This window comes from Balaenoptera ricei, chromosome 15, assembly GCF_028023285.1.
Source record: "Balaenoptera ricei isolate mBalRic1 chromosome 15, mBalRic1.hap2, whole genome shotgun sequence".
NCBI classification, from domain to species: domain Eukaryota; kingdom Metazoa; phylum Chordata; class Mammalia; order Artiodactyla; family Balaenopteridae; genus Balaenoptera; species Balaenoptera ricei.
The window spans coordinates 83,320,222-83,344,366 of NC_082653.1; the positions used below are offsets into that span (position 1 = coordinate 83,320,222).

General features: G+C 53.0%; 2 protein-coding genes across 8 annotated transcripts; one reads left to right on the forward strand and one right to left on the reverse strand.

Moving 5' to 3' along the window:
- Positions 1–952: 952 nt before the first annotated feature.
- On the forward strand, positions 953–8,472 carry ATP5MF (ATP synthase membrane subunit f). The gene is made up of 4 exons (XM_059898109.1): positions 953–1,026; positions 6,824–6,931; positions 7,555–7,671; positions 8,343–8,472. The coding sequence occupies exons 1-4, from the start codon at positions 1,014–1,016 to the stop codon at positions 8,369–8,371; spliced, it is 267 nt and encodes an 88-aa protein (XP_059754092.1). The 5' UTR covers positions 953–1,013; the 3' UTR covers positions 8,372–8,472.
- A 1,620-nt stretch (positions 8,473–10,092) lies between these two features.
- On the reverse strand, positions 10,093–23,979 carry CPSF4 (cleavage and polyadenylation specific factor 4). Of its 7 annotated transcripts, none has more exons than XM_059898102.1 (8): positions 23,766–23,979; positions 20,962–21,012; positions 18,668–18,820; positions 16,361–16,456; positions 15,875–15,968; positions 14,684–14,756; positions 13,100–13,192; positions 10,093–10,258 (listed from the first exon to the last, which is right to left on the reverse strand). In XM_059898102.1, the coding sequence occupies exons 1-8, from the start codon at positions 23,866–23,868 to the stop codon at positions 10,190–10,192; spliced, it is 732 nt and encodes a 243-aa protein (XP_059754085.1). In that variant the 5' UTR covers positions 23,869–23,979; the 3' UTR covers positions 10,093–10,189. The 7 variants fall into 7 exon arrangements, with proteins under 7 accessions (XP_059754085.1, XP_059754084.1, XP_059754081.1 ...); XM_059898101.1 differs by having other exon boundaries at positions 13,100–13,195; XM_059898098.1 differs by having other exon boundaries at positions 13,100–13,270.
- Between the last annotated feature and the right edge of the window lie 166 nt (positions 23,980–24,145).

Consider the following 24,145-nt stretch of genomic DNA (forward strand, 5'->3'; position numbering starts at 1 on the left):
ATCGGGGGCTACTCTTCGTTGTGGTGCCTGGGCTTCTCATCACGGTGGGTCGGAGCATGGGCTCTAGGCACACGGGTTTCATTAGTTGTGGGACACAGGCTCAGTAGTTGTGGCTCGCAGGCTTAGTTGCTCCACGGCATGTGGGATCTTCCCGAACCAGGGATTGAACCCGTGTTCCCTGCATGGGCAGGCGGATTCTTAACCACTGTGCCACCAGGGAAGTCCCTCCACTCAGTTCTTATTCCTTTATTTTGACATACATTGTTTCATTTAACTCCTACAACAAGGTAAGCATTACATCCCTATTTTACAGAGGAGAAAACTGAGATTCAGGGTATCAAAGCATCTTGCCCAACTCAGAATTGCTTAACCAAGAATGTTTATTGTGGCCTTTCCAGCAAAACCCCAAAATGGTGGTGAGGCATCATTGTGCCCGGAAAAGAAGTGGCAGAAAGAAGAGCTGGAGCTGTGTACCCTAGGGTCTTGCTTATTTCTGTCCTTAGAGTGTAGCGCCAGAGCCTGGACACATTAGATCCTCCTGAATCAAACCTATTTGGAGCCTAAGCCTGGACACCGGCTTTTCCTGGTGATTGGGGATTCCTTGAATCTCCCATCAAGCACAGTTGGGAGGAAGGGTCTTAAGATGCTCCTGTCATCTTTCACAACAAATTTAACACGACAGAATAAGAAAGCTAGGATGCTCTTTCCTCACCTCCCTTTTTTTTGGTGTGGGGGGGTGTCCCAGTCTCTTTCCTCCCCATAACTGGGAGCCCAGGTTGAGCCCTACCACTCCCACTCCCACCCCTTCACCACCCGCCGGGTTCCCAACTGCGGGGTCGCGGTACTTTGCCCTCCAGTTTCTTCGCCCTTCACCGCACGGCGCACCTGAGGTCCCAGCCTCGTACCAGTCGCGACCTGCTTCCCGTGAGCCTCTGCTCCCGGCCCCCAGGGCGCATGCTCCCTACCCAGCAGTCCTCGCGCGGCCCGGTCGAGCGGACAGCCAGGACTTCAAGATGGCGTCAATCGGTGAGTTTCTGGACTGGTTTAGGGCTACCAGGTTAAAGGCAGGAGTCGGGGTTCGGGGTCCGGTGCTCAGAGCCGCACTTGGAGGGGAGGGACCGAGTGCCGGAGCCGCCTGTCCTTCCCTCAGGACCTTCGCCGCGCCGGGCCCTTTGCCCAGGGTCCCACGCAGTCCAACCCTTCTTAGCTCGCCCCGCCGCGCCTCCCGCCTGCCCAGGGTCCGCGCCACTCGGCTGTGGCGGGGAGGGCGACGGCAGCTCGGCGACGCGCCTCGGGGCTTGAAAATGCGCTGTCTCGGGCCACCCTCCCTCTCCCCGCTGAGGAATAGCTGCTCTCAGCCCTGCCGCAACCCAGGCGCTTGTTTTGCACCTGAGCCGTCCGCGCACATTCGAAACTCAAATTAAGTTCCAAGAGGAGCTAATGCCTAGGACAGTGCCTGACACCACGTCGGGTTTGACGCATGTATATATATGTTGAATAGCGTTAGAGAGGTGAAGTGACCTATTCAAGGTCACTACTAGTGAGTGGACTGAGCTGGGATTCAAACCTAGGTTTCTGGGGCCTCGTGGTAAACTGAGCTTTAATCACAAGAGTGACCTTATGACCAGCAGGCTTTACGATGACATGCATGTATAGATCGGACCGTCCACACTGATTTTTTTTTTTTTTTTTTTTTTTATACGGAAGCCATCATGTTTTAGCCCTGCATCCTCACCGTAGCCTTGTCAGGATCAGTGCCGGGAACGTTGATCCCATTTTAAAGATGAGGAAAATAACGGTCAGAGATGTGGTGTGGCTTGCCTGCTGTCACACAGCATGATAGTGGCAGAATTTTGACTAATCTATGTGTGTCTTACCCCAGTTTCTATATTCTTATTTTCAGCCCGGAGCAATGAAAAGGGGATCCAAAAATATGAGAGTGATGCTTTTTTCCCCATCTGTAAAAACGGGCATGAGAATATTTATCCAGGGTGGTTATGTTGTTTATACAGACAACATGTGAAAAGGAAGCATTGAGACTTGGTATCTTATTTAAGCAGAGGGTTTTAGCGGAGAGTGCTATGAACTAAGGGTTAAACAACTTAGTATACGTAAGGTGCTTGGAACACTGCCTGACCCACAGTTGAATGCTAGTCATCCAGCTTTCCCTGCGTGACCTTTGGGTAAGGTCATGTCACACCTGGCCCATTAAGCATCACCCAGGTGAAGGAACTGGAGTCCGAGTACTGATGATCTTTTAGATGGTGTCTGTTGCCAGAGCATAACGCCACTAGTCCATTAGCAAATAAAGTGATGGAAATACCAATTAACAGTGATAGATGAGATCAGGGTTGACAGAGTATGGCCAATGGGCTGGATTTCCTGTGGCCTGTTTTTATATGCTGTGAGCTAAGAATAGTTTTTGTTTTTTTAAAAATTTGTTAAGGGACTTCCTTGGCGGTCCAGTGGTTAAGACTCCACTGCAGGGGGCACGGGTTCGATCCCTGGCTGGGGAACTAAGATCCTGTACGCTGCACGGCACAGCCCCCCAAAAATAAAAATAAATAAATAAAAATTTGTTAAAACAAGAAAAAAAGACTATGTTACAGAGACCTTGTGTGGCCTACAAAACCTAAAACTCTTCGCTCTGGCCAACCCCAGAGTTGGATTTAGCACCCAGAAGACACTTGGCATTTCCATGTCTCTCCATATAGGTGGACAGTATGCTTCCTGAAGTCATAAAATCAAGCCAAGTAGTCACCTGCCCTCCCGAGAACCTGTGGTCCTTTCTCAGCCTTCACTGAAAATCTGTCATAAACAGGAACTGTGTGTGGGGAACTCCCTCCCACCTTTAGATAGCTCATAGGCAGAAAGACAGATAATAATAATTCCTATTTACATAGTACCTAGAGCTAAGTACTAAGGTGGGTACTATTCTTACCCTTATTTTACAAAGGAGGAGACAGAGAGAGCAGTATCTTGCCCAAGGGCACACAGCTTCAGAGTGGCAGTAAATCCAGAATACTCAATGGTAGAGTCTGTTCTGTTCATCAGCACGCTCTACTGGTGTGAACCAGCCGCTGCAGAGGAGTGTTGGGGGAGGGTTTCAGTGTGGCTGCCAAGGACTAAGGCCTTTGCCTTCCACTAAAAGAGAAACTTCGGGATAAATGTAGATGCATCTCTGATGAATCTGATGGTCTCTTGGAACTTTGTGATGGTGCTGTACTTGGCTCTCCTTAAGGCTAATGTGATTTTTTTTCTGTGCTTATAAATTTCTTAGTTTTGGTTATGGAAATGCTCTTTTCTTCATAGTACAGAGATATAAATATGAAGAAAAATAAATTGTTGGCTTTTTTCTCCTGTGATGTGCCAAGGCACTGTGTCAGCCTCTGAATGTGAGAATGAGAATATGTTTTCATAGTTTGTGTGAATGTGAAAAAATAGCTTCACTGGGCCTAGCAGTGACCTAAATACTTTTTTTTTTTGAGTCACCAGCCTTATACTGGTTGAAAATATTTTTAACATTCTGTGTTTCTTTTGCACATTTCCCCAACATAGTTCTATTTTTTAAATATTTTATTTATTTACTTATTTATTTTTGGCTGCATTGGGTCTTCGTTGCTGCGTGCGGGCTTTCTCTAGTTGTGGCGAGTGGGGGCTACTCTTTGTTGTGGTGTGCGGGCTTCTCATTACGGTGGCCTCTCCCATTGCGGAGCACGGGCTCTAGGCACGCGGGCTTCAGCGGTTGTGGCGCATGGGCTTCAGCGGTTGTGGCGCGTGGGCTTCAGCAGTTGTGGCTCGCGGGCTCCAGCAGTTGTGGCACGCAGGCTCAGTAGTTGTGGCTCACGGGCTCTAGAGCGCAGGCTCAGTAGTTGTGGCACATGGGCTTTGTTGCTCCACGGCATGTGGGATCTTCCCTGACCAGGGCTTGAACCCGTGTCCCCTGCATTGGCAGGCGGATTCTCAACCACTGGGCCACCAGGGAAGTCCCAACATAGTTCTATTTTTAAAAGCATTTTCAACCTTTTTATTATGGAAGACTTCAAATACAAAGAAAACAGAATAATGTAATGAATGCTTTGTATTCCTTACAGAGCATCAACAGTTAGCAGCATTCTGCCATTCTAGATCCATCTGTCCCTTCATCGTCCCCTCCCTACCACGTTGCCATATTTAAAGCCAGTTGGTATTAGAATGACATGTTTGTACTCCTCCCTGCATGCAAGAAGACTTTGAGAGTGTAGCAAAGGTAGCCACTATGTTCTTACTCAAGAAGAAACATGGTATAGTAATTCTTGGACTAAAAGCCTATTAATTCAAGTGACGACAAAACTGGGATGTAAGATGTGTACTTGTTAAACTTTTCTTGAAATACCACAGGCAAGGTGACAGAGTAGGGTATAGGTCATTCTCAGATGACATTATCGTTTGGTGTTGAGCTCAGTATCATTGACACTTAACATTCCTGATGTGGAACATTCCTGAAATTCATTTGAGACTATCTCACATTTCAAAAGTATTACCAAACTAATCACATTTTTCTGTTCATAAAAGAACTAAAGGGTGCAGTTAATCCCTGAAGCCCTATAAATGTCCTAAAGTTCGGTTATATGCTATTTCTTTCTCTGCCACCTCCTTTTTTTTTCTTGGATGTTTCACATGGACCTTAAAGAGATTTCAACAGTAATAATAACAGTTTACAGTTCTGAGCATGTTCCAAATGCTTTTACATAGATTCTCCTTCAATCCTTGGAATAAGCCATTTCACAGAGGAGGAAACTGGAGCTCAGAGGTTATATAGGAAGGAAGTGCTGGTGCTTGAGATAAGGTGGGCAGGGCAGGAGGCCTTCTAGGAGATGACCGTTAAGTTGAGATAGCCCTGTGATGATCCAGGGGCACTGCAGATACAAAGGCCCTCAGGTGAAAATAATCCTGTTGCATCTGAGAAACAGAAAAGGGTTTGGCTGCAGTGTGGTGAGCCCAGGAGAATGAGTGGATTGAGATGGCTGTCTTCCTCGGTGGAATGCTGGCTTCCGAGCACAGGGCTGTCCTCTGCAGTCGGTGCTGTACCCACAGTGCTCAGCAGGCTGCCTGGCACACAGTAGGCGCTCCATGTGTTTGGATGAGTCTAGATGGAAGGTTGGGGCCAGTTTGTTGGGGACAGGCCCCCTCAACCATGACCCTAAAACCATGTGTGCCTCCACCTGTCACTTGTGACCTCTTGACAAGCAGTCATTCTGGTCCATCAAGGCCAAATGTCTCATTCTCCAGACAACCTGTAGCAGATTAGAAACTGCCATTAAGCCTGAAGGCCCTTGTCCTTGATAAGGGTTGGGAGACGTCAAGAGACCTGTGAGATTGCCCTCAGTGGACTCTTGAGGCTGGTCCTTACGGAGCCTGAGTCCTTCCTTAGGTCCCGAAAATGGAGAAGAAACCTTGGAGTGATTTAGTCTGGCTCCTCCTGTGGTTGGTCATCTTTAAGAAGAGGCAGTAGCCCTTGACTCCTTGCTCTGAAGAGGACACCTGCCAAACAGCCTTTTTTTTTTTTTTTTTTTTTTTTAATGTATTTATTTATTTATTTTTGGCTGTGTTAGGTCTTCGTTGCTGCACACAGGCTTTCTCTAGTTGAAGCGAGTGGGGGCTACTCTTCGTTGCGGCGCGCAGGCTTCTCATTGCAGTGGCTTCTCTTGTTGCGGAGCATGGGCTCTAGGCGCACGAGCTTCAGTAGTTGTGGCTCACGGGCTCAGTAGTTGTGGCTTGCGGGTTCTAGAGCACAGGTTAGTTGTGGCACACGGGCTTAGTTGCTCCGCGGCATGTGAGATCTTCCCGGACCAGGGCTCGAACCCATGTCCCCTGCATTGGCAGGCGGATTCTTAACTACTGCGCCACCAGGGAAGTCCCCAGTTTGTTTTTGTTTTTTTTTTTAATATTTATTTATTTATTTGGCTGCACCAGGTCTTAGTTGCGGCACGTGGGTTCTTTAGTTGCAGCACGCGGGATCTTTAGTTGCTGCATGCGGGATCTTAGTTGCAGCATACAGGATCTAGTTGCTTGACCAGGGATTGAACCTGGGCCCCCTGCATTTGGAGCACAGAGTCTTAGCCACTGGACCACCAGGGAAGTCCCCAAACAGCTTTTTAAAGTTGATCTTTTGGAAGAGGACAGGGGAAGAGAGATTCTCTCCTTAAGAGCATCTGGATATTCACAGGGCCAACCCCTCCCTGGCCCCCTTCCTATGTTACTCTTAAGCCCAGAGATGAATAGAATATGGCCTTAACCAGGAGCCGTTCCTGTCCCCAGATTCTCATTGGAAAATGATCTGTGGCCTGTTGGGTCTTTAGAGTGGCTTTTACTAAGTCATTTGACATCTGTGGTCTGAGGTAGGATGCTTGAGGTAGAAATCAGATTGGCTTCAGGAGCATGAGAGCCAGACCTGAGGTGGAACCCTGCCTCCACGGCCTGCATGCTGTGTGCCTTTGGCCAAGATGTACCCAACTTCTCCGAGTCTGTCTCCCCCACTCCTACTTATAAAGGCATCTGTCCTCCGCTTTACCTCTTCCTCATGGCCCTTAGTTCTCTTTTTACATAGTTATTCCCAGCAAGCTTTTATTCAAAATCCTGTTCTGCCATTATATAGACTCTGGCTTAAAATAGTATATCTGGTGTGACATGTTTATTTATAATATTACTTATATGCAGCCTCTATTTAGTAATGTTACTGAATGCACCTTTATTGAATGGTTGAAATAAGTGACACAGAAGGTTGCTGTTTGTGTTATTGGGAGACCTTCCAGTGTGTGTTTTTTTTGCACTTCCTTTTCAGTACCACTGAAGGAGAAGAAGCTCCTGGAAGTCAAACTAGGGGAGCTGCCGAGCTGGATACTGATGCGGGATTTCACCCCTAAAGGCATTGCTGGAGCATTTCAAAGAGGTCAGAGCCTTATGGGCATGTGTAAATAAAAGCACATCTCTGGGTCTTGAGGACAAACAGGTCTTTCTTTGCCCTGAATTAATTTGGCCAGTACAAGCCTTGTCTCAGACGAGTAAGTTATGTAGAGAAGGACAGAGCGAGATTGTTAGCCCTCGAATTTCCATGTTTGATCGGTCCTATCAAAGGCTGGCTCTGACATACTTCAGACAAGGAAGTGTTTTCTATTGCTTGGAATCGGTACCAGTACCTCTGTCTTAAAGAAATGTCATAAGACTTAAGAGGAAAATGAGTTGGAAGCACAGGGGACATGAGTCTATGATGCTCATCTCCCTGCCAGGCAGAACTTTCAAGATGAGTATTTGGAATGGTCTGTCCTTCAGGTCTGTGCATTTTAAAGTGCAGGCAGTCCTGTGTCATCGTGTCGTCATCCTTTGGGAGCCTGCGTGGTTGCCAGCCTCCTCAGGGGCCCCCGTCTCTGTTTTTCTCTGTATAATTCTGGCTACCCTGTGGCTGTCTTTTGTGTACTGTTTCTTCCTGCCCCAGGCCTCTCCTCAGCTTTGCCCTCTCCTATTAGAACGTGTAGAATGTGCCCTCAGAGGAGTGGCCTCCTCTCCGCTTTGCAGGTTACTACCGGTATTACAACAAGTACGTCAACGTGAAGAAAGGGAGCATCGCTGGGCTTTCTATGGTGCTTGCAGTTTACGTGCTTTTCAACTACTGCCGTTCTTACAAGGAACTCAGTGAGTCTCTTCTGGGTTGGTTTGCCTTCAGTGGGGTTTCCCATGACAGGGTGGTATTGGTTCACTTTCAACCTTAGAAGTCCATCACCCTGCAGACAAGCTGAAGACTTGGAGGGACTTATCAGAATATAGCGTATTTTAAGTGCGAAAATTGTGGCAAAGAGAAAGACAGGAAAAATAAGATGAAGCTGGGGTAAAGGTAATACTTAGGCAGCATTCTATCAGCCACTGCAGGCTCTGCCAAAGGTTGGTGGAAAACTTGGCTTTATCTTCCTAGCAGCCAGTGTGAAGAGGGAAATAGGTTGAGTGCTACAGTCCAGTGTCGGTGTGGTGCTCTGGAAAAGCATGGCTGTTCCTGGTGCTGAGACACGAGAGGAGTTGGTCTGGTGGGAGATGTCTGGTGGCCGCTGAGTGGGCTTCATGGGCTGTTTCTGCCAGTGTCGAGCCACCTGCCGGTCTGTGGCATCCAGAGCAGTGCTGGCCCTGAAGGGTGGGCGCTTGGGTGCTATTTTTCTGAGTGGATGTTCCCTCAGGGAAGGAAGAGGCTGGCCAGGTGGCAGATTAGCTCTGAATTCCACAAGTAGGTTCTGGGTCATCTCCTGAAAGGAATTCTCAGGATGGCTTCACCCCCACCTGTGAAGAAACTTACCATTTTGCCTTTCTAACTTCAGAACACCAGCGGCTACGCAAGTACCACTGAAGAGGGCGCACTCTGCATTCCTGACCATGACCTTTGCCTGGCACCCCTGAATCCTTTTATATCCTAGTGGAGAATTAACACCCAATAAAAGATGACTGGTATGCGGACTGCCTCACTGGTTCAGCCATTTCCCTGCCCTATAGGAGCTGCTGTTGCACAAGGTGGGGCGGGGTCATTTTGCAGCTCCCAGACAGCCCAGGGCTTTGAACCGTGCAGCTTCAAGATCTCGTCCCAGGGCGCTGGTGGGGGTCGCCTAGAGCCTCCGCCAACAGTGCCGAGGTGTTTTCCTGCTCTGTGCCTCATTTTTAGCCTTTTGTCAGCGACACTTTCACAATATAAAGCAGAAACCCTCGTTCCTAAGAATGCCCTCCCCTTCCCCATCTTTCTGCACCATCCGGGGGTATTGGGGTATCAGGGAACTGGGAAGTGTGGGACCCCCTGGTCCTTGTAAGTAAGCTTCACTTGCAGGAAGCTCAGTGGGATGATGGAGGCGGGAAGGGAAAGCACAGGCCCTGATAGGAGCTCTCAGCTGCTCTGTACCCAGCACCCTCTTCCTTATCCTTCACCAAGGCCTTCAGTAAAGTGATAATTAAGGTCAGAATCAGTTTCTTATTAGGGGGTGTGTGATAAGCATATATACTGCATGGAGTATAGGGTGAGATGCTGTGGCTAATTATCTCCTGCAAGATCTGAATTTGAAGGAACAAGTATTCAACATCAGAAATAAAGGACACCTGCCAGGTGGCTGGTCCAAAGGCCAGGCTTCCAGACTGTACAGGCTGCCAGTACAAAGGCCTTTTCTTCCCCTGGCAGTATCACTTCCGGTCGTGAGACTCACATTCACCAAAAGCGGAAAAGCGAGTACCAATGTCAAAGCTTCGTGCCAGGCAGCTAATGCAGCCAGTAGCAAGAATCCTCTCGGCATGGAGTCCCCGAAGTAATGAGACACAGCTTAAAAAACAAGGTTTAATCATGTTCATAAAAATTGTTCTTGTAATTGAACTTGAATAGGCCCACTTGCCCAGCAGGCTGCAGGTGCCAGTTTCATATTTCCAGGCTCAGAGGCAGGGGCCTCTCCTCTAGGCCAAAGGTGTCTGACGGTACAGATGCTTGATGGGGCAGGAGGTAGGTGCACAGATGGACTGCATCGTCTATTTCAAGGGTGTCTGCAGCCCCAGCTTAAGGTATACCTTAAACACTGTTGAGCAGGTGCCTCAAGAAAATAAACCCAGAGGAAAAAGACCATCACACTCAAGAGCCCTACATGGTCCTCTCAGCTGCTGCCACCCTGGAGCAGGACCGGCAGAGGCAACTCCGCACTTGAGTTTGCTCTGAAGGGCTGTCTCGCTCAAATCACGTGGATAGGCACGGCCTCTGATTCAGCAGGACAGGGAGGAAGCAGGCATGAGTTGGCCACAGCTTTAAATGATCCAGCAGCCCCTGGTGCTTAAGGAGGCCCTGAGGGGAAGGGCCACCTTCCTCACAGAACTGCTGCACACAAGCCCTTCCCCACGACTTCCTCCCCTCGCAGAGGGTGGTGTGCAGAGTCACAGATGGGAGGCCTTGATGCCTAGACAAACATGATCCCAACTTGAGGGACCGAACTGGAGCACATGTCCCCCTTAAAAAAAAGATTACAGCAAAACGATAGGGAAACTGACAGACGTAGCCCCTCAGAATAAAGCCCAATATGCCTGCCTGCCAGCTCCAGCCAGAGTTCTACCAGCATCGAGCAGGTAAATGCACACTCCCCAGGATGGCCCAGCGGGTCCCCAGTAACGGGGCGCCTCGGGCTGCTCTGAGCTGCTGCGGCTGCTGTCACTGTCCACTGAGAAAGGCCAGGTGCCCTTTGGTGCATCTGTTGGCGTAGTGTCCTTTCTCGCCACACTGGGGACAGCAGGAAGGGAAGGAGGAAACAAACGAAACACATTGTTTCAAATGCAATTTTCAACTAAGGCAGCACCCGCTAAATTCCAGGTTGGGAGCAGGGACTCTGAAATTCTCAGCGGCACTGATTTTCATTCAAACACGAGGGAAAGGGAGCTCCAGATGGTAGAGTGGCACAGAAACCGCAGCCAGCAGCCCGGCCGGTGGAAGGGAGCGCGCGGGCCACGGCGGACTCTCGTGGTGGCGCGCGGGGTGAAGAGAAGCCGGTGGCACCACAGCGCTCCCGCCTCTCCAGGGACCAAGCCCCTCTGCACGGCTGGCCAGTCACTTACCTCTAAGGCACAGTTCTGGGACTCCCCTGAGACAGGGGAGGCGGCCACGCAACAGAAGCCGCCGGGCTCCTCCCCCAACTCAGGGACTCACTGCGAGGACAGAGGGTGGGCTGCACCCAAAGATCTTTCCCTCCTGGCTCGTGCGCACTTGCCTAAGCTAGCCCTGGGCCAGGTCTGGGCCACAGGATCAGAGAGACGGGATAATGATTAGACTTGGGGGAAGAGACCCGGGAGAATCACTTCAGAAACTCCAGCACGGACCCTGACTTGTCCCGGCTGATTCTCCAGACCCTTCCTTAGCTTCTCCTCATTCGTTCTCGTTACTCCTCAGAAAGCAGAAGGGAATTATAAGGAAGGAAATGGCAGCCTCGAGCACTGAACAAGGGGTCGGGAGACAGGTCGGGGCACCCACCCCGCACTAACCCACCCAGAGCCCTCCCAGTCCTTGCTTCCTTGGTCTGGAACTCGGGGCTTTGGCCTGCTCTATTCCCCCGACTGCACAGTCCCCATGTTTTCAAGTCTTTCTGATCTGTAGGTGTAACTCGTGTGGTCGAGTGGCCTGTGTAGCTGCCAGCTGGACCTCTGGCAGATGTGATAACCAGAGGGAGGGACTCCGTGGCCCCGCTTGCTGCCCTCGGCCTGTCCACTGGCCTCCGCAGCTGATCCTGGGGAATCAGGATTCCCCCGAGATGGCTTTAATATCAACTGTGCCCGTGGTAGGAAGAGGTTGTTAGGTTCGTCCCCTACCCCCAGCCCCATCTTTCTAAGGTTCCCGGACTCAGGAGAGCTTGCTTCAGAGGCCCTGCCGACAAGTCCTGGAGGAGGCAGCACAGCTCCGCTGACTCAGGACACCCGAGTCTCCTCACTGTACTTGAGAACTGCCTGGTCTCCCCTCACCTTCCTCCACAGCCCCCCTTCCATACTCTCCTCCCGTCAGGGCTCAGGCTCAGAAATTTCTGTGAGGCCTTCCCTGCACGCGTGGGCACTTTTAACTTCGGTGTCTGGGCACCTGCCTTCCCCTCCCTCGGAACACAGACCCCTCCCGGGGAGGAGTGACAGCGGTGGGTTTCTCCGCAGAGCCCACAGAGCAGGTGCTCAGTGAGTGTCTGACGGCTGTGGGAAGTGACCAGTGGCTCAGCCCTTCCCGAAGGCAAGTTGTAGGAACAATATAGGCATATGCTTTTTGACTTGGCCCTTCTACTTGTAGGCCTGGATGTTCCAGACACCAGACAAGAGCTCACAAATGTCTGTCAGATTCAGCACTATTTTTAGCAGCAAAAACTATAAATTAATAGTTTACCGACGGAGAACTGTTTACCAACAGAGAACTGGTAAAATTATGTAGCCACTGAAATACATTAGAGTTACTTATGCCAACACAGATCAGAATATGTTATAAGGAAAAAGGGATTATAGAACACTGTACATACTAGGGCCCTACTTGTATTAAAATATATATTGTGCTTGTGCTTGTGTGAATAAAAGTTTAGCAGAGCACTTCTCTGAGTGGAGCCCCCTGTAGGAGTTGTGGAGTGTAAAGGAGTATTGAAAACAAAACGTGAGAACACAACAGCTGGGTAAAGTGGCTCTTTTAGGAAAATGGTGGGAATAAAGGGCAACACTCTGTACGCTGAACACTTCTGTATCATCTAAAAGTTTTTACAGAAAGCATGTACTAATTCTGTATTTCATCTAATAATCTCCACGTCGGAAATCTTTGTGAATCTAGTTCTGTTGGTGGTTTCTGCTGACAGTGGTGCTTGTTTCCTCCTACGATTTTTATTATGAGCTCATTCTGGGGAACCTTAGTTGTGGGAATTCTGTGTGGCCTGGGTTGAGAATAAATTTCTCAAAGTCGGGTGCCAGGGGCTCACCCATCCAGGGCTGTTTTAGATTAGAAAACTCAGTCTGTGGCTTTTTGGCCCACACCAAGGCTGTGAACACAGGCCCAGACTCAAGGAAGGGCCTGCCAGTGACGACAAACTCAGAAGGGCTTTTCTCCCCACCTTTCCATCCTGAGCAGAGAGTGAGATGGACAAGTTTTCCAGTAAGTTTTTAAAAAGTTTACCCTTTCCCTGAACGTCCTGTTTTGCGAGTGGGTGGGGGTGAAGGTTCTACTCCATTTCCTCCCCACGCGGGCCTAAAGCTTCTGCCCCTTTCCTTTGGGTGTGCCCACCTGGGATATGAGGACACCCAGAGGCTTCAGGGCTCACTCTGTTCCTTGGATTCGTGCTCCCACTTCGTTCCTGGCCTCTGGAAGGTTCCCATCCCTTTCTTGAAAGCACAATCCTTTCATTTAACAGCGTGTGTTTAATTGTTCACCTGGCCTTAGTGTGTCATGGACAGAAGTAGCATAGTCTCTAGCTCACCGGAGTGGCCCAGTTTTACTCTTCCAATCAGCAAAAACAAAGATGTCTTCATTCTTCAAAATCAGCTAACTCTCTGGGGAATGAGGGAATGGCCACTGACTGTGAAGACCCCCTGCCACCCCCCTGGCCCCGGGACTCACCTTGTAACAGGTGACCTGCTCCAGCGGCCGGGGTCCCCGGTTGCCTGCGCTGCTGTTTTGACTCTGCATGACCCCGATGACCTGCGGGGCTCTCTGCTGGTTGGGAGAAGAGTTCTGACTCGTTAACTGGATCAAGGAGGACGACCTTTGTAATGGCGGATTGTTACTTTGCTGGAAAGAGTTATACAACACGGTTTTACTGCGGAAAACACGTGCACGCAGACTACCAATGGGGACAGGAAAAAAGAGGGCGGGACTTCTCCCGCATGACCGTGACCGGCAGGAAGAAGGGCTTCCGTGGTGGCCCGGCTCGGGAGAGTAGGTGGAAAAGAAACGTCTGGTGACGGTGGCAGGAGCCGCTGCCCGAAAAACACCATGCAGACACACAAAAACGAAAAATAAAAGAAAACAAAACACCAAAGAGACGAGGCGGTCTCTGGGGCGGCAGGGCGAGGGCATGAGCAGGCCTTACTTTTGTTTGTGAGGTTCTAGCTTCAGGTCAGGATGAACGCTTGGTTCAGCCAGGTGTTTAGAGCCTACACGGCGGGCAACAGTCACAGAAAACAGTCGGAGGCTGACACGCTGACCTGCGGTCTAGGGGCTGAGAGGGCCCTCCGCTAGGGAGCCGCGTGAGCAAGGCGGACGGGGGCGCCTGGGGTGGGGCCTGGACAGCAAGGCCACCGCCGACTGACTGAGTGGGTCCCTGGCTGTGGCCCCGTCATTGCAGGAGCCCTGAGCTGGGAAGCCCAGGTTGTCATGGCCGCACCCACATGCGGGAATGCCTGGCTCTGACAGGAGTTCTCTTTGGTTCATCCCACACCCTCCTGAAGGTGGCGGGCAGTGCAGCGAGGGTGGCCACGTCCCCTCCTGGCTGCTCGGCCTCTGTCCTGGAGGAGGGCCAGGCGGGCTCCGGCAAAGGGCTCAGAGACCAGCCAGGTAACAGGTGAGGCTTCACGACGGGTGGGCAGTTTGCTCAGCCTGCTGAGACCCTGCCTAGGACACCTGGCCAGCCTTCCTCTGGGCCCCCGCCCGCATCTTGTAACCAAACCCAAGGCGCCTTTGGCTGGGGGTCACTGCTGCAGATTCCCATTCGTTTATGGCATTTCCCTCTCCTCATGCTGGAGGGGTGTGGGATCCCCTCGCTTAGGAGACCGGAGCCAGCCGATGCCTCGACCCTCTGTTCCCAGCATCCCCCCTGCAGTCGGGCACCAGCCAGAGAACCAGTCAGCCACACTTCCACTCCCGCCCCGCTGGGAGTCCCGTTTGTAGAGGGAAGGGTCTGAACCGCAAGCAAGAACGGCAGATGTGTGGCGCCCACGCTGCCCTGCGCTCGCCAGGCAAGAAGGAAAGAGAAGCCCGGTGGGCGTCTGGCTCCAGCAGACAGCCCTCCAGCCCAGAGAAGGTGCACACTGCTCCGCTCCCTGGAGTTTCAGCAGGAACCAGGGTGACTCCCCTCCTCTCCCGCCTCCTCCCACGATCTCCAGCCGGGTCTCCGGCAGGCCCCGCGCTGAGGCGGGGGCACTGAGCGTTCTGCGGCCAGGGCGCGGCCAGGCCCGGCAGCAGCGCGGGCCCGGGGCACGGTACCTTTGTGGGAGGCTGCGTCTGCTGCGGCAGTGGGGGCTGCTCGGTGGTTCCCATCGGCAGTTCAAATCTAGGGCTGGTCACCCAGCGGCAGAAGGGGACAGGAAAAAGAGGAGAAGAGGAGGTGAGACAGGAGCTAGGCTGGCGGGGTTCTCGAGTTCTGGCCCCGGGAGAATCACAAGCAGCCTCCAGCCAAGCACAGAGCCACACGAGCCACCTGGACGTAGGGCGGGTGCTGGTGCTCAGGATGGGGGGGAAGACAGCTCTGACGTGCCCGGACTCAGACCCAGCTTTGCCTACACCTAGCTGTGAGCCTGGGCAAGTGCTGCTCAGAGAAAGGAGGGAAACACAGCTGGTACTGTCAGAGCCTCTCCAGAGGCGCTCTGTACACAGAAGGCCTTCCCAACAAACACCCTTCCCTGCAGGGGCACCTCAAGTGTTAGACCTCTGACAGCAGAGGTCTGGGGGACACGCCCTCCACCGCCGCCCCACACACAGGAATCCTGGGCCACCTGTAGGCTCCTAGGCTCTCATCTAGGGAGTGGGACCAAGTCAGGAGCACCAGCCACCTGCCCACCACGTGGCAGCGACCAGGACACTCTGCTTCCGTGCAGGTGTCAGCAGCATGGATGGAGGCAGCACAGGGGGTCGGGGGGACACTACTCTACGGTCCCAGTGCCACCCCACAACCACCCAAAGTGACAGAGGTGCACTGAGACCCAGGAGAGGAGCGCTGAGCCCTCCCGCACAAGGACTGGGCCCCAGAGGTCACAGATCTGCCTTTGACCCGGAGCTACCACCTGCCCCCGGCCAGCGGCTGAGCTCCGAGCCCCAGTGTCCCCATGTGTGAAATGGGGACATCCTTTCACATGTGAGGGTTCTATGAGCCTCCATATAGGAGGTCCCGAAACTGAAGCTCCCTTCCTTCAGGGCACAGGTTCTTAAGCTGAGGTCACATGTGCGTGAGTTTTTCTGGAGCACAGGGCCCATAGCTTTCATCTTAGTCCTAGATGGTCTGGGACACCGTAAAGGTTACCCTGCTTTAGGCAGAGCCACCTCCGCTCAGGAAGCAGTGGTGGTCCCTCCCCATCTCCCACCCCTGCCCCAAACCCTGTGCTGACACTACCCAGTGACCAAAGCCCCGATGGAGAGATACAGGGGGCAGCAGGGCCTGGGCAGGGGCTGGCTACTCACTGCATGAATTTACACGAGGGCCCCTCCGGGCAGAATCCCACGAGGTAATTCACACAGATGACTCTCCGCGTGTGCCGGTGCCTGCACAGGGGACCTGTGGAGCCAAGCGCCAGGGTCACTCAGATTGCCCCCTCTTTAGGGGATGCCCTCATGCCCTTCTGCCAGTCAGAGCCCTGCCCACACTGCTGCCTGGGGGCAGAAAGCCAGAACAGGGCTTCAAATGCTGGCTCTGCCTCTTACTCAGCAGGCCAGTGGGCAGGGTACACACCCTCTCAAACACTAGTTTCCTCATCAGAAATACGGGTGAGAATGCAGTCCAGTGGGAACCTGGGGAGGCTCAAGTGACTTGGTGTGAAAAAGACTCACTAGCCCCCCAGTGCCTAACACCACGTTTTGCAGGAAAAGGCAGGCCAGGCAGAGGGTCATGTGGGCAGAGGGAGGGAGGACTGGCTTCTGGCCAGGCAGCCCAGCCACCCGGACACCTACCATGCTTGCAGAAGCCACGGTCGTACCAAGGACAGTCCTTGATCTTGGACTCGGGGTCGATGTGCAGGAAGGGGCACTCCTTGTTGCTGCACTCCCCTGCAGGGAAGCCCAGACATGCGTCCACCTGGGAGAGCTGGACCCAGACCCACCTGTGCTTCTCCTGCCGCCGGGGCCGCGGTACAGCGAAGAGGGCCAGGTGGGGCTGGTGTCCAGTCCCAGCCCGGCGAGCCCTGAGACCCAGGGCAGGGTGTCTCAGAGCCTCAGTACCCTGGCTCGTACGTGGGCTGTGACGGTCCTTCCCTCACAGATGTCCGTGCTGCCTTGAGGGTCAATGACACTGACAGAGGCGGGCACAGGGTACACACTCATCAAACAACTCACGGCTCTACCCCTCGCCCAAAGGAGGTGTTGGCAATGTGGGGGGCCCAGATGTGCAAACGCATCAGTTGAGACCAGTAGCAAATTACCGTTCCACTCTGATGAGCTCTGATGGGATGGGGAAAGGCCTGAGGACTCGACCTCTTACGACAAAAGTAGGGAAGATTTGGGAACTCACAGCTGGGTCCCTACGGTGGAATGTGATAAAGCCTTTAGGAGAGCTCCTCTCGGGGGCAGCGGGCCCAGCTGGCCACCAGCATCTTCCGGCCAAGCACAGGCACTGCCGACCCGGGCAGCTGCACCACCTCCGGCCCATTCACACACGAAAGGCCAGTCTGGTCACTGCTGCTCAGAGCGCACTCCTTCCCAGACCCACACGTCCCTGTGGGGTCTAGACCAGTCCCTTCCCAGCCACACTGGCCTCCCAGGGGTTCTTCTTAGCCTTTGGCCCCCAGCCCAGGTCTCCCCTCCTCAGAGAGGCTGTCCCTGACCACGCTGCCTCAAGATCTCCTCAGGTGACCCCATTGCTGTTTGTCTCTTTCAGAGCCCTTATGGTGAATTTTCTTCTTTGTCTTACTGGTGAATCAGCTGCTTCTTCGCCTGGGCCACTGGAGTAAAAGCACCACGGGGCAAGGACGGTGCCTGTCCTCTTTACCACTGTCCCTCCGGTGCCTAGAAGGGGGACCCTCGCCTGTGGAGTAGTGTCAGGAGCTGCAGACGGTGCGTCTGCACCAGGACAGGCTCTGCAGGGGAAGTGCAGGCAGCCGATCGTCACAGAGGCCTGGAGGGCAGCGGGGCCCAGGGCCATCAGCAGGGAAGGTGGGAACCCAAGCCAGCTTGCAGAGGCGCCCCCGGGAGTCCACCCAGGAGGGCTGGCTCCTGCCTTTGGGGCCAGATGGGAGACGGCTCCCATGGAGAAGCTGCTGCCCCTTCCCCTAGTGGTTCCCACGCTGCTGTGGGCAGGACGGAGAGGGTGGGCAGCTGGGAAGCTGAGTCCTGTTTCCTATCTGTCTGTGCTTTGACTTCTCAGCTTATGTTGCCGCTACAAAAAAAGCCACAGCTATCATTAATAAGCCAGCAGGCCAAGCCTATTGGGCTGCTGAAATAATTAACATCTCCTCTGACAACAGTGCTCTGAAAGCGTGCCGCACGCCCAGCGTTCCTCGGCCCATCACAAAGCGTGCAGCAGGCTTCCAGCCTCCTGCCGGCTCCTGCCCGGGGCCTGAGGCCGGCAGTCCCGGGCCCAGCGCCCACCCTCATCCTGACCACCAGGGCTTCTTCCTGGGCAGCCTCGCCCAGGGCACAGGCTGGGGAGTCTAGTTCCATCACGGAGCGCATCAGCCCCACCGCGCCCTGTGCCAGCCCCACTGCCCTGGCTTCTCCACACAGTTCACTCGGGTCAGCTGAGGCCACGTGTCCTCTGAGCAGAAACAAAGGCAATTTCACTTTCAACGTTAAGAGGACGGTTCTTTGCCACCAGAAGACAGCCCCGGAGCAGCTATTTTTAAGGGGTATTTAGGACAGACAAGCTACTACCCAGGATCACACTTCCAGAGAGAAGGAACCGACTCAAGCCTGAGGGGCAACCAGCTGCCACTCTGGAAGAAGCAGCTGATTTAAGGGAGAAGGTCCACTGGAGCAGAAACAAGGCCTCCAGCCAGCTGCCCTGCTCCCACACCCACCGTGAGACCTGGGTTAGCCTCGACTTCCCAAAGTACCTGCCAGCGCTCAAAACACAGAAGCACTACGAAGACACAGGGGTTACGAGAGAATAACCCTAACTGCCCATAACTGAAGGGCCAGCTGAGGTCGGCAGGCATCGCAGGCGCCTGAGCAGCTGCTTAACCCCCAGGTCTCGGTGCTCGGTGGAGCCTCCCGGGGCTCCCTACCCAGGGGGTCTGGGTGCCGGGAGCCTGCCACACGCCTCACCGAACTTCGAGTAGAAGTAGCACTCGGGCATCTTGGTCATGTCGTACTCGTGCAGGAACTCGCACTGGTCCCCCTTCTTGCACAGCCCCCGCAGCCAGTGTTTGCACACGACCGTCTTCTCGCCGCTGATGTGGCGGAACGGGCACATGCCCCCTGCCAAGGAAGACGGGTCGGGGGGTGGGTGTGGTGTGAGGAGCCAGGCGGCCCCTGAAAGCAGCGTGTCCTGGAAAGCAGCCACTGCCCTGGCAGAAGGCAGTGTGATTTTCAGCAGCATGTGAGCACACATTTTAAGTTTCAATAGTTATGGATTTATTTTAATGTGTCTTGGGAAAATCTAAAACATCAAATCATGATCCCACAGATATTCTATAAGATGGAAACTTAAGAAGCCTAAAGGAGATGGGTAGGAAGAGGGGAGTGTTTCTCTTAATTTAGTTAAAGAAGAGTTCCGGTGATACACAGACGTGGCAAAATTTGTAGGGGTCATAAAAGACTGGGGTTTGAGAAACACAGCCCTAAAAGATAGAAGCCAGCAGAAGCCTGGATTCCGGGTGGGCTCTATCTCTAGTTCAAAGTGCCCACTTACTCAGCCCTAAAAAGGACCAAAATTGGGTCATTTGTAGAGACATGGATGGACCTAGAGACTGTCATACAGAGTGAAGCAAGTCAGAAAGAGAAAAACAAATACCGTATGTTAACGCATATATGTGGAATTTAGAAAAATGGTACCGATGGACCTGTTTGCAAGGCAGAAATGGAGACACAGACATAGAGAATAAACGTACGGTCACCAAGGGGGGAAAGGGGATGTGGGATGAATTGGGAGATTGGGATTGACATATATATACTACTATGTATCAGACAGATAACTAATGAGAACCTACTGTATAGGACAGGGAACTCTACTCAGTGCTCTGTGGTGACCTAAGTGGGAAGGAAATCCAAAAAAGAGGGGATAGATGTATACGTATAGCTGATTCACTTCGCCATACAGCAGAAACTAACACAGCATTGTAAAGCAACTATACCCCCCCAAAAAACCCCAAAACCCCAAAAAGTACCCACTTAGCCTCCAACAAGTAAGAAAGAAATCAACTTCAGAACTGAAGAAATGCATTGTATACAAACTGGGGGAGGTCTGCCTTCTGTAGAACCTGAGCAATCAATCACCCAAATAGGACAGAGCCATACCCTGGGAAAGTCACATTTCTAACTGGTGACCTGGAGGGACTACTGGGAAGGCCTGACCAGAATGAGGTTGTGTCTGGAAAAGATCCAGACCAGCCCCACTGAACAGAACCTTCTGCAATGATAGGAATATTCTATATCTATGCCGTCCAACACGGCGGCCACCAGCCACACATGGCTACTAAGTAATTGAAATACGACTAGTGTGACTGAGGAACTGCATTTTTTATTTAATTAAATTTGAACAGCCACACGGAGCCAGTGGCTACTGTATTAGTTAACACAGAAACAGTCGTAGTGCCCTGTGTTAAGGATGGCTGTGCTAACAGAATGTGGTGGGTCAGAAAGGCAGAAGACAAGGGGATGAGACCAGGAGCCCAGCAGAGGAATGATGTTCCGACCAGAGAGCCTGAGGTCAACCTGGCTGATCTGCCTGGCAGGGTAAATGACTTGAGTTATAGAACCACAACTTGCCCAAATCATCCATTAAAACCATCCCCTTGCTGTAATTCTGTGTGCCTTATTCAAGCTTCTAATTAAAATTTAGTTTCCAAATAAATTTGGCTACAGGAAGAAAAATGCCCAGACCTATACATGGCATGCAGGGTCCCACCCAGCGGTACGTCTTATGAATCAGCAGAGTTTGGCTCATGCTGCCTGTGTTGGGACCTGGTTAGTATGAACAAGAACCCCACGAGACACACTATCGCGGAGTTTTTTGATGAGAGTACACAGAGGACATGAGCTTGTGCAGACTGTAGAATCAGAAAAGGCCTGGGCTCAGCCACTCACTGACTCTACGACCTTGAGAAAGTTCCTGAACACCTCAGGGCTAGGGGCCTCTGTCCATGTCACAGGTCAGCTCGTGGCTGCAGAGAAAGTGAGGTGAGAAGGCAGACTCAGAGCCAGATTCAGGCCTGTGTTCCAGGTTTCAGGCAGAACACCCCACCACGTTCCTAGCTTATCTGGACCAGAGTTTCATCTAGGGACACCGTGAGTCTGCAGAAAGCAGGGTGAGCCAGGGACCTGAGAGCCTGCAAGTCTGCTGGGGACAGGGCAGTGGAGGGCACCTCAGGGGGAATGTCGGGAGCCAGGGGGTCTCTTACCTTTGCCACAGGCAGCTTTCAAAAAGAATTCGCAGACAGCAGCCCCCGACTCTGCAGAGAGGAGAAGAGGTGTCAAACAAAGCGATGTGTAACTGCTACTGGTGACATCTGAAGATGGAGAGGGAACCCTTCTGGCCTTTAACCCACGGTGGGGTCAAGGCACAGGAAACAGAGTGGCAAAAAAATGCTAAGCCTGACCAAGCAAGGAAAAAGCTCCTTAGTTCAGTCATTCCCTGCAAAATGAGACATCCACGCTGAGACCAGTCATTATTCAGGGCTTTCTGAGAATCTCCTGTAAGCAAGATGCTTTCAAGGAGTTCGGAGTGGATGGGGGAAGGAAGGATGGAACGCAAGATCACAGAAATTAGTTACTCCCCGCTCAGACGTTCCAGAGGGCTAATTCAGGGGTGCTTTAACCTGAGGCAGAGGGAGGGAACGATCTCACAGGAAGCACAAACAAGCGAATGGGGACTCTGAGGAGGAACCGGCTCCAGAGGAGAGGCAGGCGCCTCGGAGAAGCTATTCCGGAGGGAAGAGCATAACTGAAGACACAGGCGCAGGACTGCTCTTAATGTGCAATACCAACACACAGTAATTAAAGGAGCACAGTCTCCTGCTTCCACAGATGGAGCTGGTCCTGGTGAGGGGAGCAGGAGAATAAAAGCTGAGTGCAGCGGAAGTCAGTGGGGTCCAGGGCTGTCCCAAGGAGCCCAGGGACTCACCTGCCATGGCCACCAGAATCAACAGCCCGTGCCTTCCCACACAGTTTTCTCTATCAACAGGCATTTTAGCATCATGGGAAACCCACCGACACCATCTCTGAAGCCCACTTACGTGCCTCTCCTTGCTAACTTGCAAGAGATTCGTTGGCTTCTTGGAAGCAGGCAGCTTTTGCTAGGACAGATTTAAGGTTCCAGTGGTGGGAGTCACAGGGGTGTCACTCGTTTGCATTTCAAAAAGTCCGAGAAGTCTTACATTAAAAAAACGTAACATTTAAGAGTATTTCTGGGCCTTCATTCTTTTCAGAGGTTAAGGTCGTTTCATTCCCTAAAGCCAGAAGAAGTCCAGAGTCCTGGAGATCGGGTTTTAGGCAGACAGGATAAAGGAGTATGCCTTCAGGGCAGAACTGATACTTCCCCATATTAAGATGGGACTGAAGTGCAGGGAAGGCGGAAGAAGAGCTGTGGCCTCCCTGGCCTCCCTGGCCTCGAACACACTGACCGTGATCTCAGGCAGGCAGTGAATGTTGACGGCACGTACCAAGTCTGAGGCAGTACCTGTGGCCAGGTATGTCCTGGACCCTCCCTAAGCACAGGTTTGTGGGCTCCCCACCTCTGCGCCTGCCCTCACAGGCTCAAGTATCTGTGCTTCCAGGCTGGAGCGGGGAGGGAGAGAAAGAGCCGCCCTGCGTGGAGGGTTCCATGGCATCAGGCTAGTGCCATCAACACAGGAAAAGCCCACGCGTGAGTGGACATACACGTAAAAGCACAAAGTGATCACGCGTATCAACGAGTAGGTTTAAGAGTGCGTATCTGAATGTGAGCAGCGGCTTATGAGCCGTGTACAGTGGAGACAGTGCTGAGTGTGTATAAAGTAAGGCTGTTAGAATTATGTCTCTTGGGCATGAGCATTGTCTCACATAGAAGTGTCAGCGTGAGAGGGACACCTCAGAGGTCACGTGTGCATCAGAAGTGTGGCCACTTGAGGGGAATGAGGCTGCAGGGAGACCTGACCAGCCCTGGGACACGTGGGAGAACGTGGGGCTGTGGCCCATGTCCTCTGGCAGTTACAGGAGATGGCATGGGGAACTGCAGATGGAAGGGTCAAGAACCCTGGCGAGCTCATCTGGCTCCACTAGGCGCTGAGCCATCTTTGGCAAGTCCCCTCCCCCACCCAGGCCTGAGCTACCCCACCTGTGGCTTGAACCCAATGACCTCTAAGAGCCCTCTGAGATTTAATGTTATAGCGTTAGATTTCAAGTATGTCTGGAAAAGAGAGAAATTAAGGAAACTGTTGGTTTCTTTTAAAGTGCTAGACGTTCCAGGTAATTCCCTGGCGGTCCAGTGATTAGGACTCGGCGCTTTCACTGCCGTAGCCCGGGTTCAATCCCTGGTCGCGGTCAAGAGAAATAAAAATAAATAAAGTGTTACCCGTCCCACCTGAGTTGGCGGGGTGGGGGAAGCCAGGAGCCACCACGCGAAGCGGGACAGTGAAGGGAACTCAGGCAGCTGCCTGGGTGTGATGAATGACCCAGAGGTGGGGTCCAGAGAAACAGTGAGGGATGGGCTCCCAGGAGAGCGAGTCCTAGGAAAAAAATGGAGCTTGAGAGTCTCACTGGGGTCTCCTACAGAGAGGGGTAGGTGGGTCCTTTCCTCAGCAAGGCTCCTCCAACGGCCCAGTTTTGATGAAAGCAAGAAGAGGGCGCTCAAAGTGGGGGGCCTGGAGGTAGGGAAAGGGGATATCTTAGTACTTTCCTGTAGTTGGGGAGTGTGTGCGAGTGAGGGCAGGATTTCCAACCCAGGACACCTGCCTTCATTCAAGAGTTATTTGAACTGCCGGACGTGGTCCTGCCCTTCTGAAGACTGCCATAAAATAGCCCCGGGGATCGAAGATCGGGGCAGGGGGGCGCTCCCTAGTCCAAATGAGGGGAAAAGGGGGGTTCCCAGGATTGGGGGAAAGGAGTCCGGGGACCGAGAGGGAGGAGTTCCCGAACTGAGGGGGAGGGCGTCCCGGAACCAGAGAATGGGGGTCCCGGGGCCGAGTCGGTCGCGCCCCTCGCCCGCCTGCCCCGACCCCGCGCTCACTGTCCATGCCGGGGAAGGGCAGCGGCTGCGCCCCAAGCTGCTGCTCCACCGCGATCTCCAAGTCGAACTTGATGTGGTCCACGCTGGCGATGATTTCCTGCATGGTGGCGGTGGCGGTGGCGGCGGCGGCCACACCGGCCCGGCTCCCGCTCAGGTCCCCTGCCGCCCTCACACCTCTACCCGCTGTCGGCCCCGCCGCACACAGTCCTCCACCGCCCCGCCTCGCCGCCGCCGCCGCCGCCGCCGCCCGAGGGATGCTGGGAGCGCCCGGAGCCCGCGCCGGCCCTTTCGCCTGCCCAGACTCGGCCAATCAAGCGCAGAGTACGGGCCGCTCCGCTAGGCCCGGCTAGCAGCTCGCCGAACGCCCACCTGAAACCGTG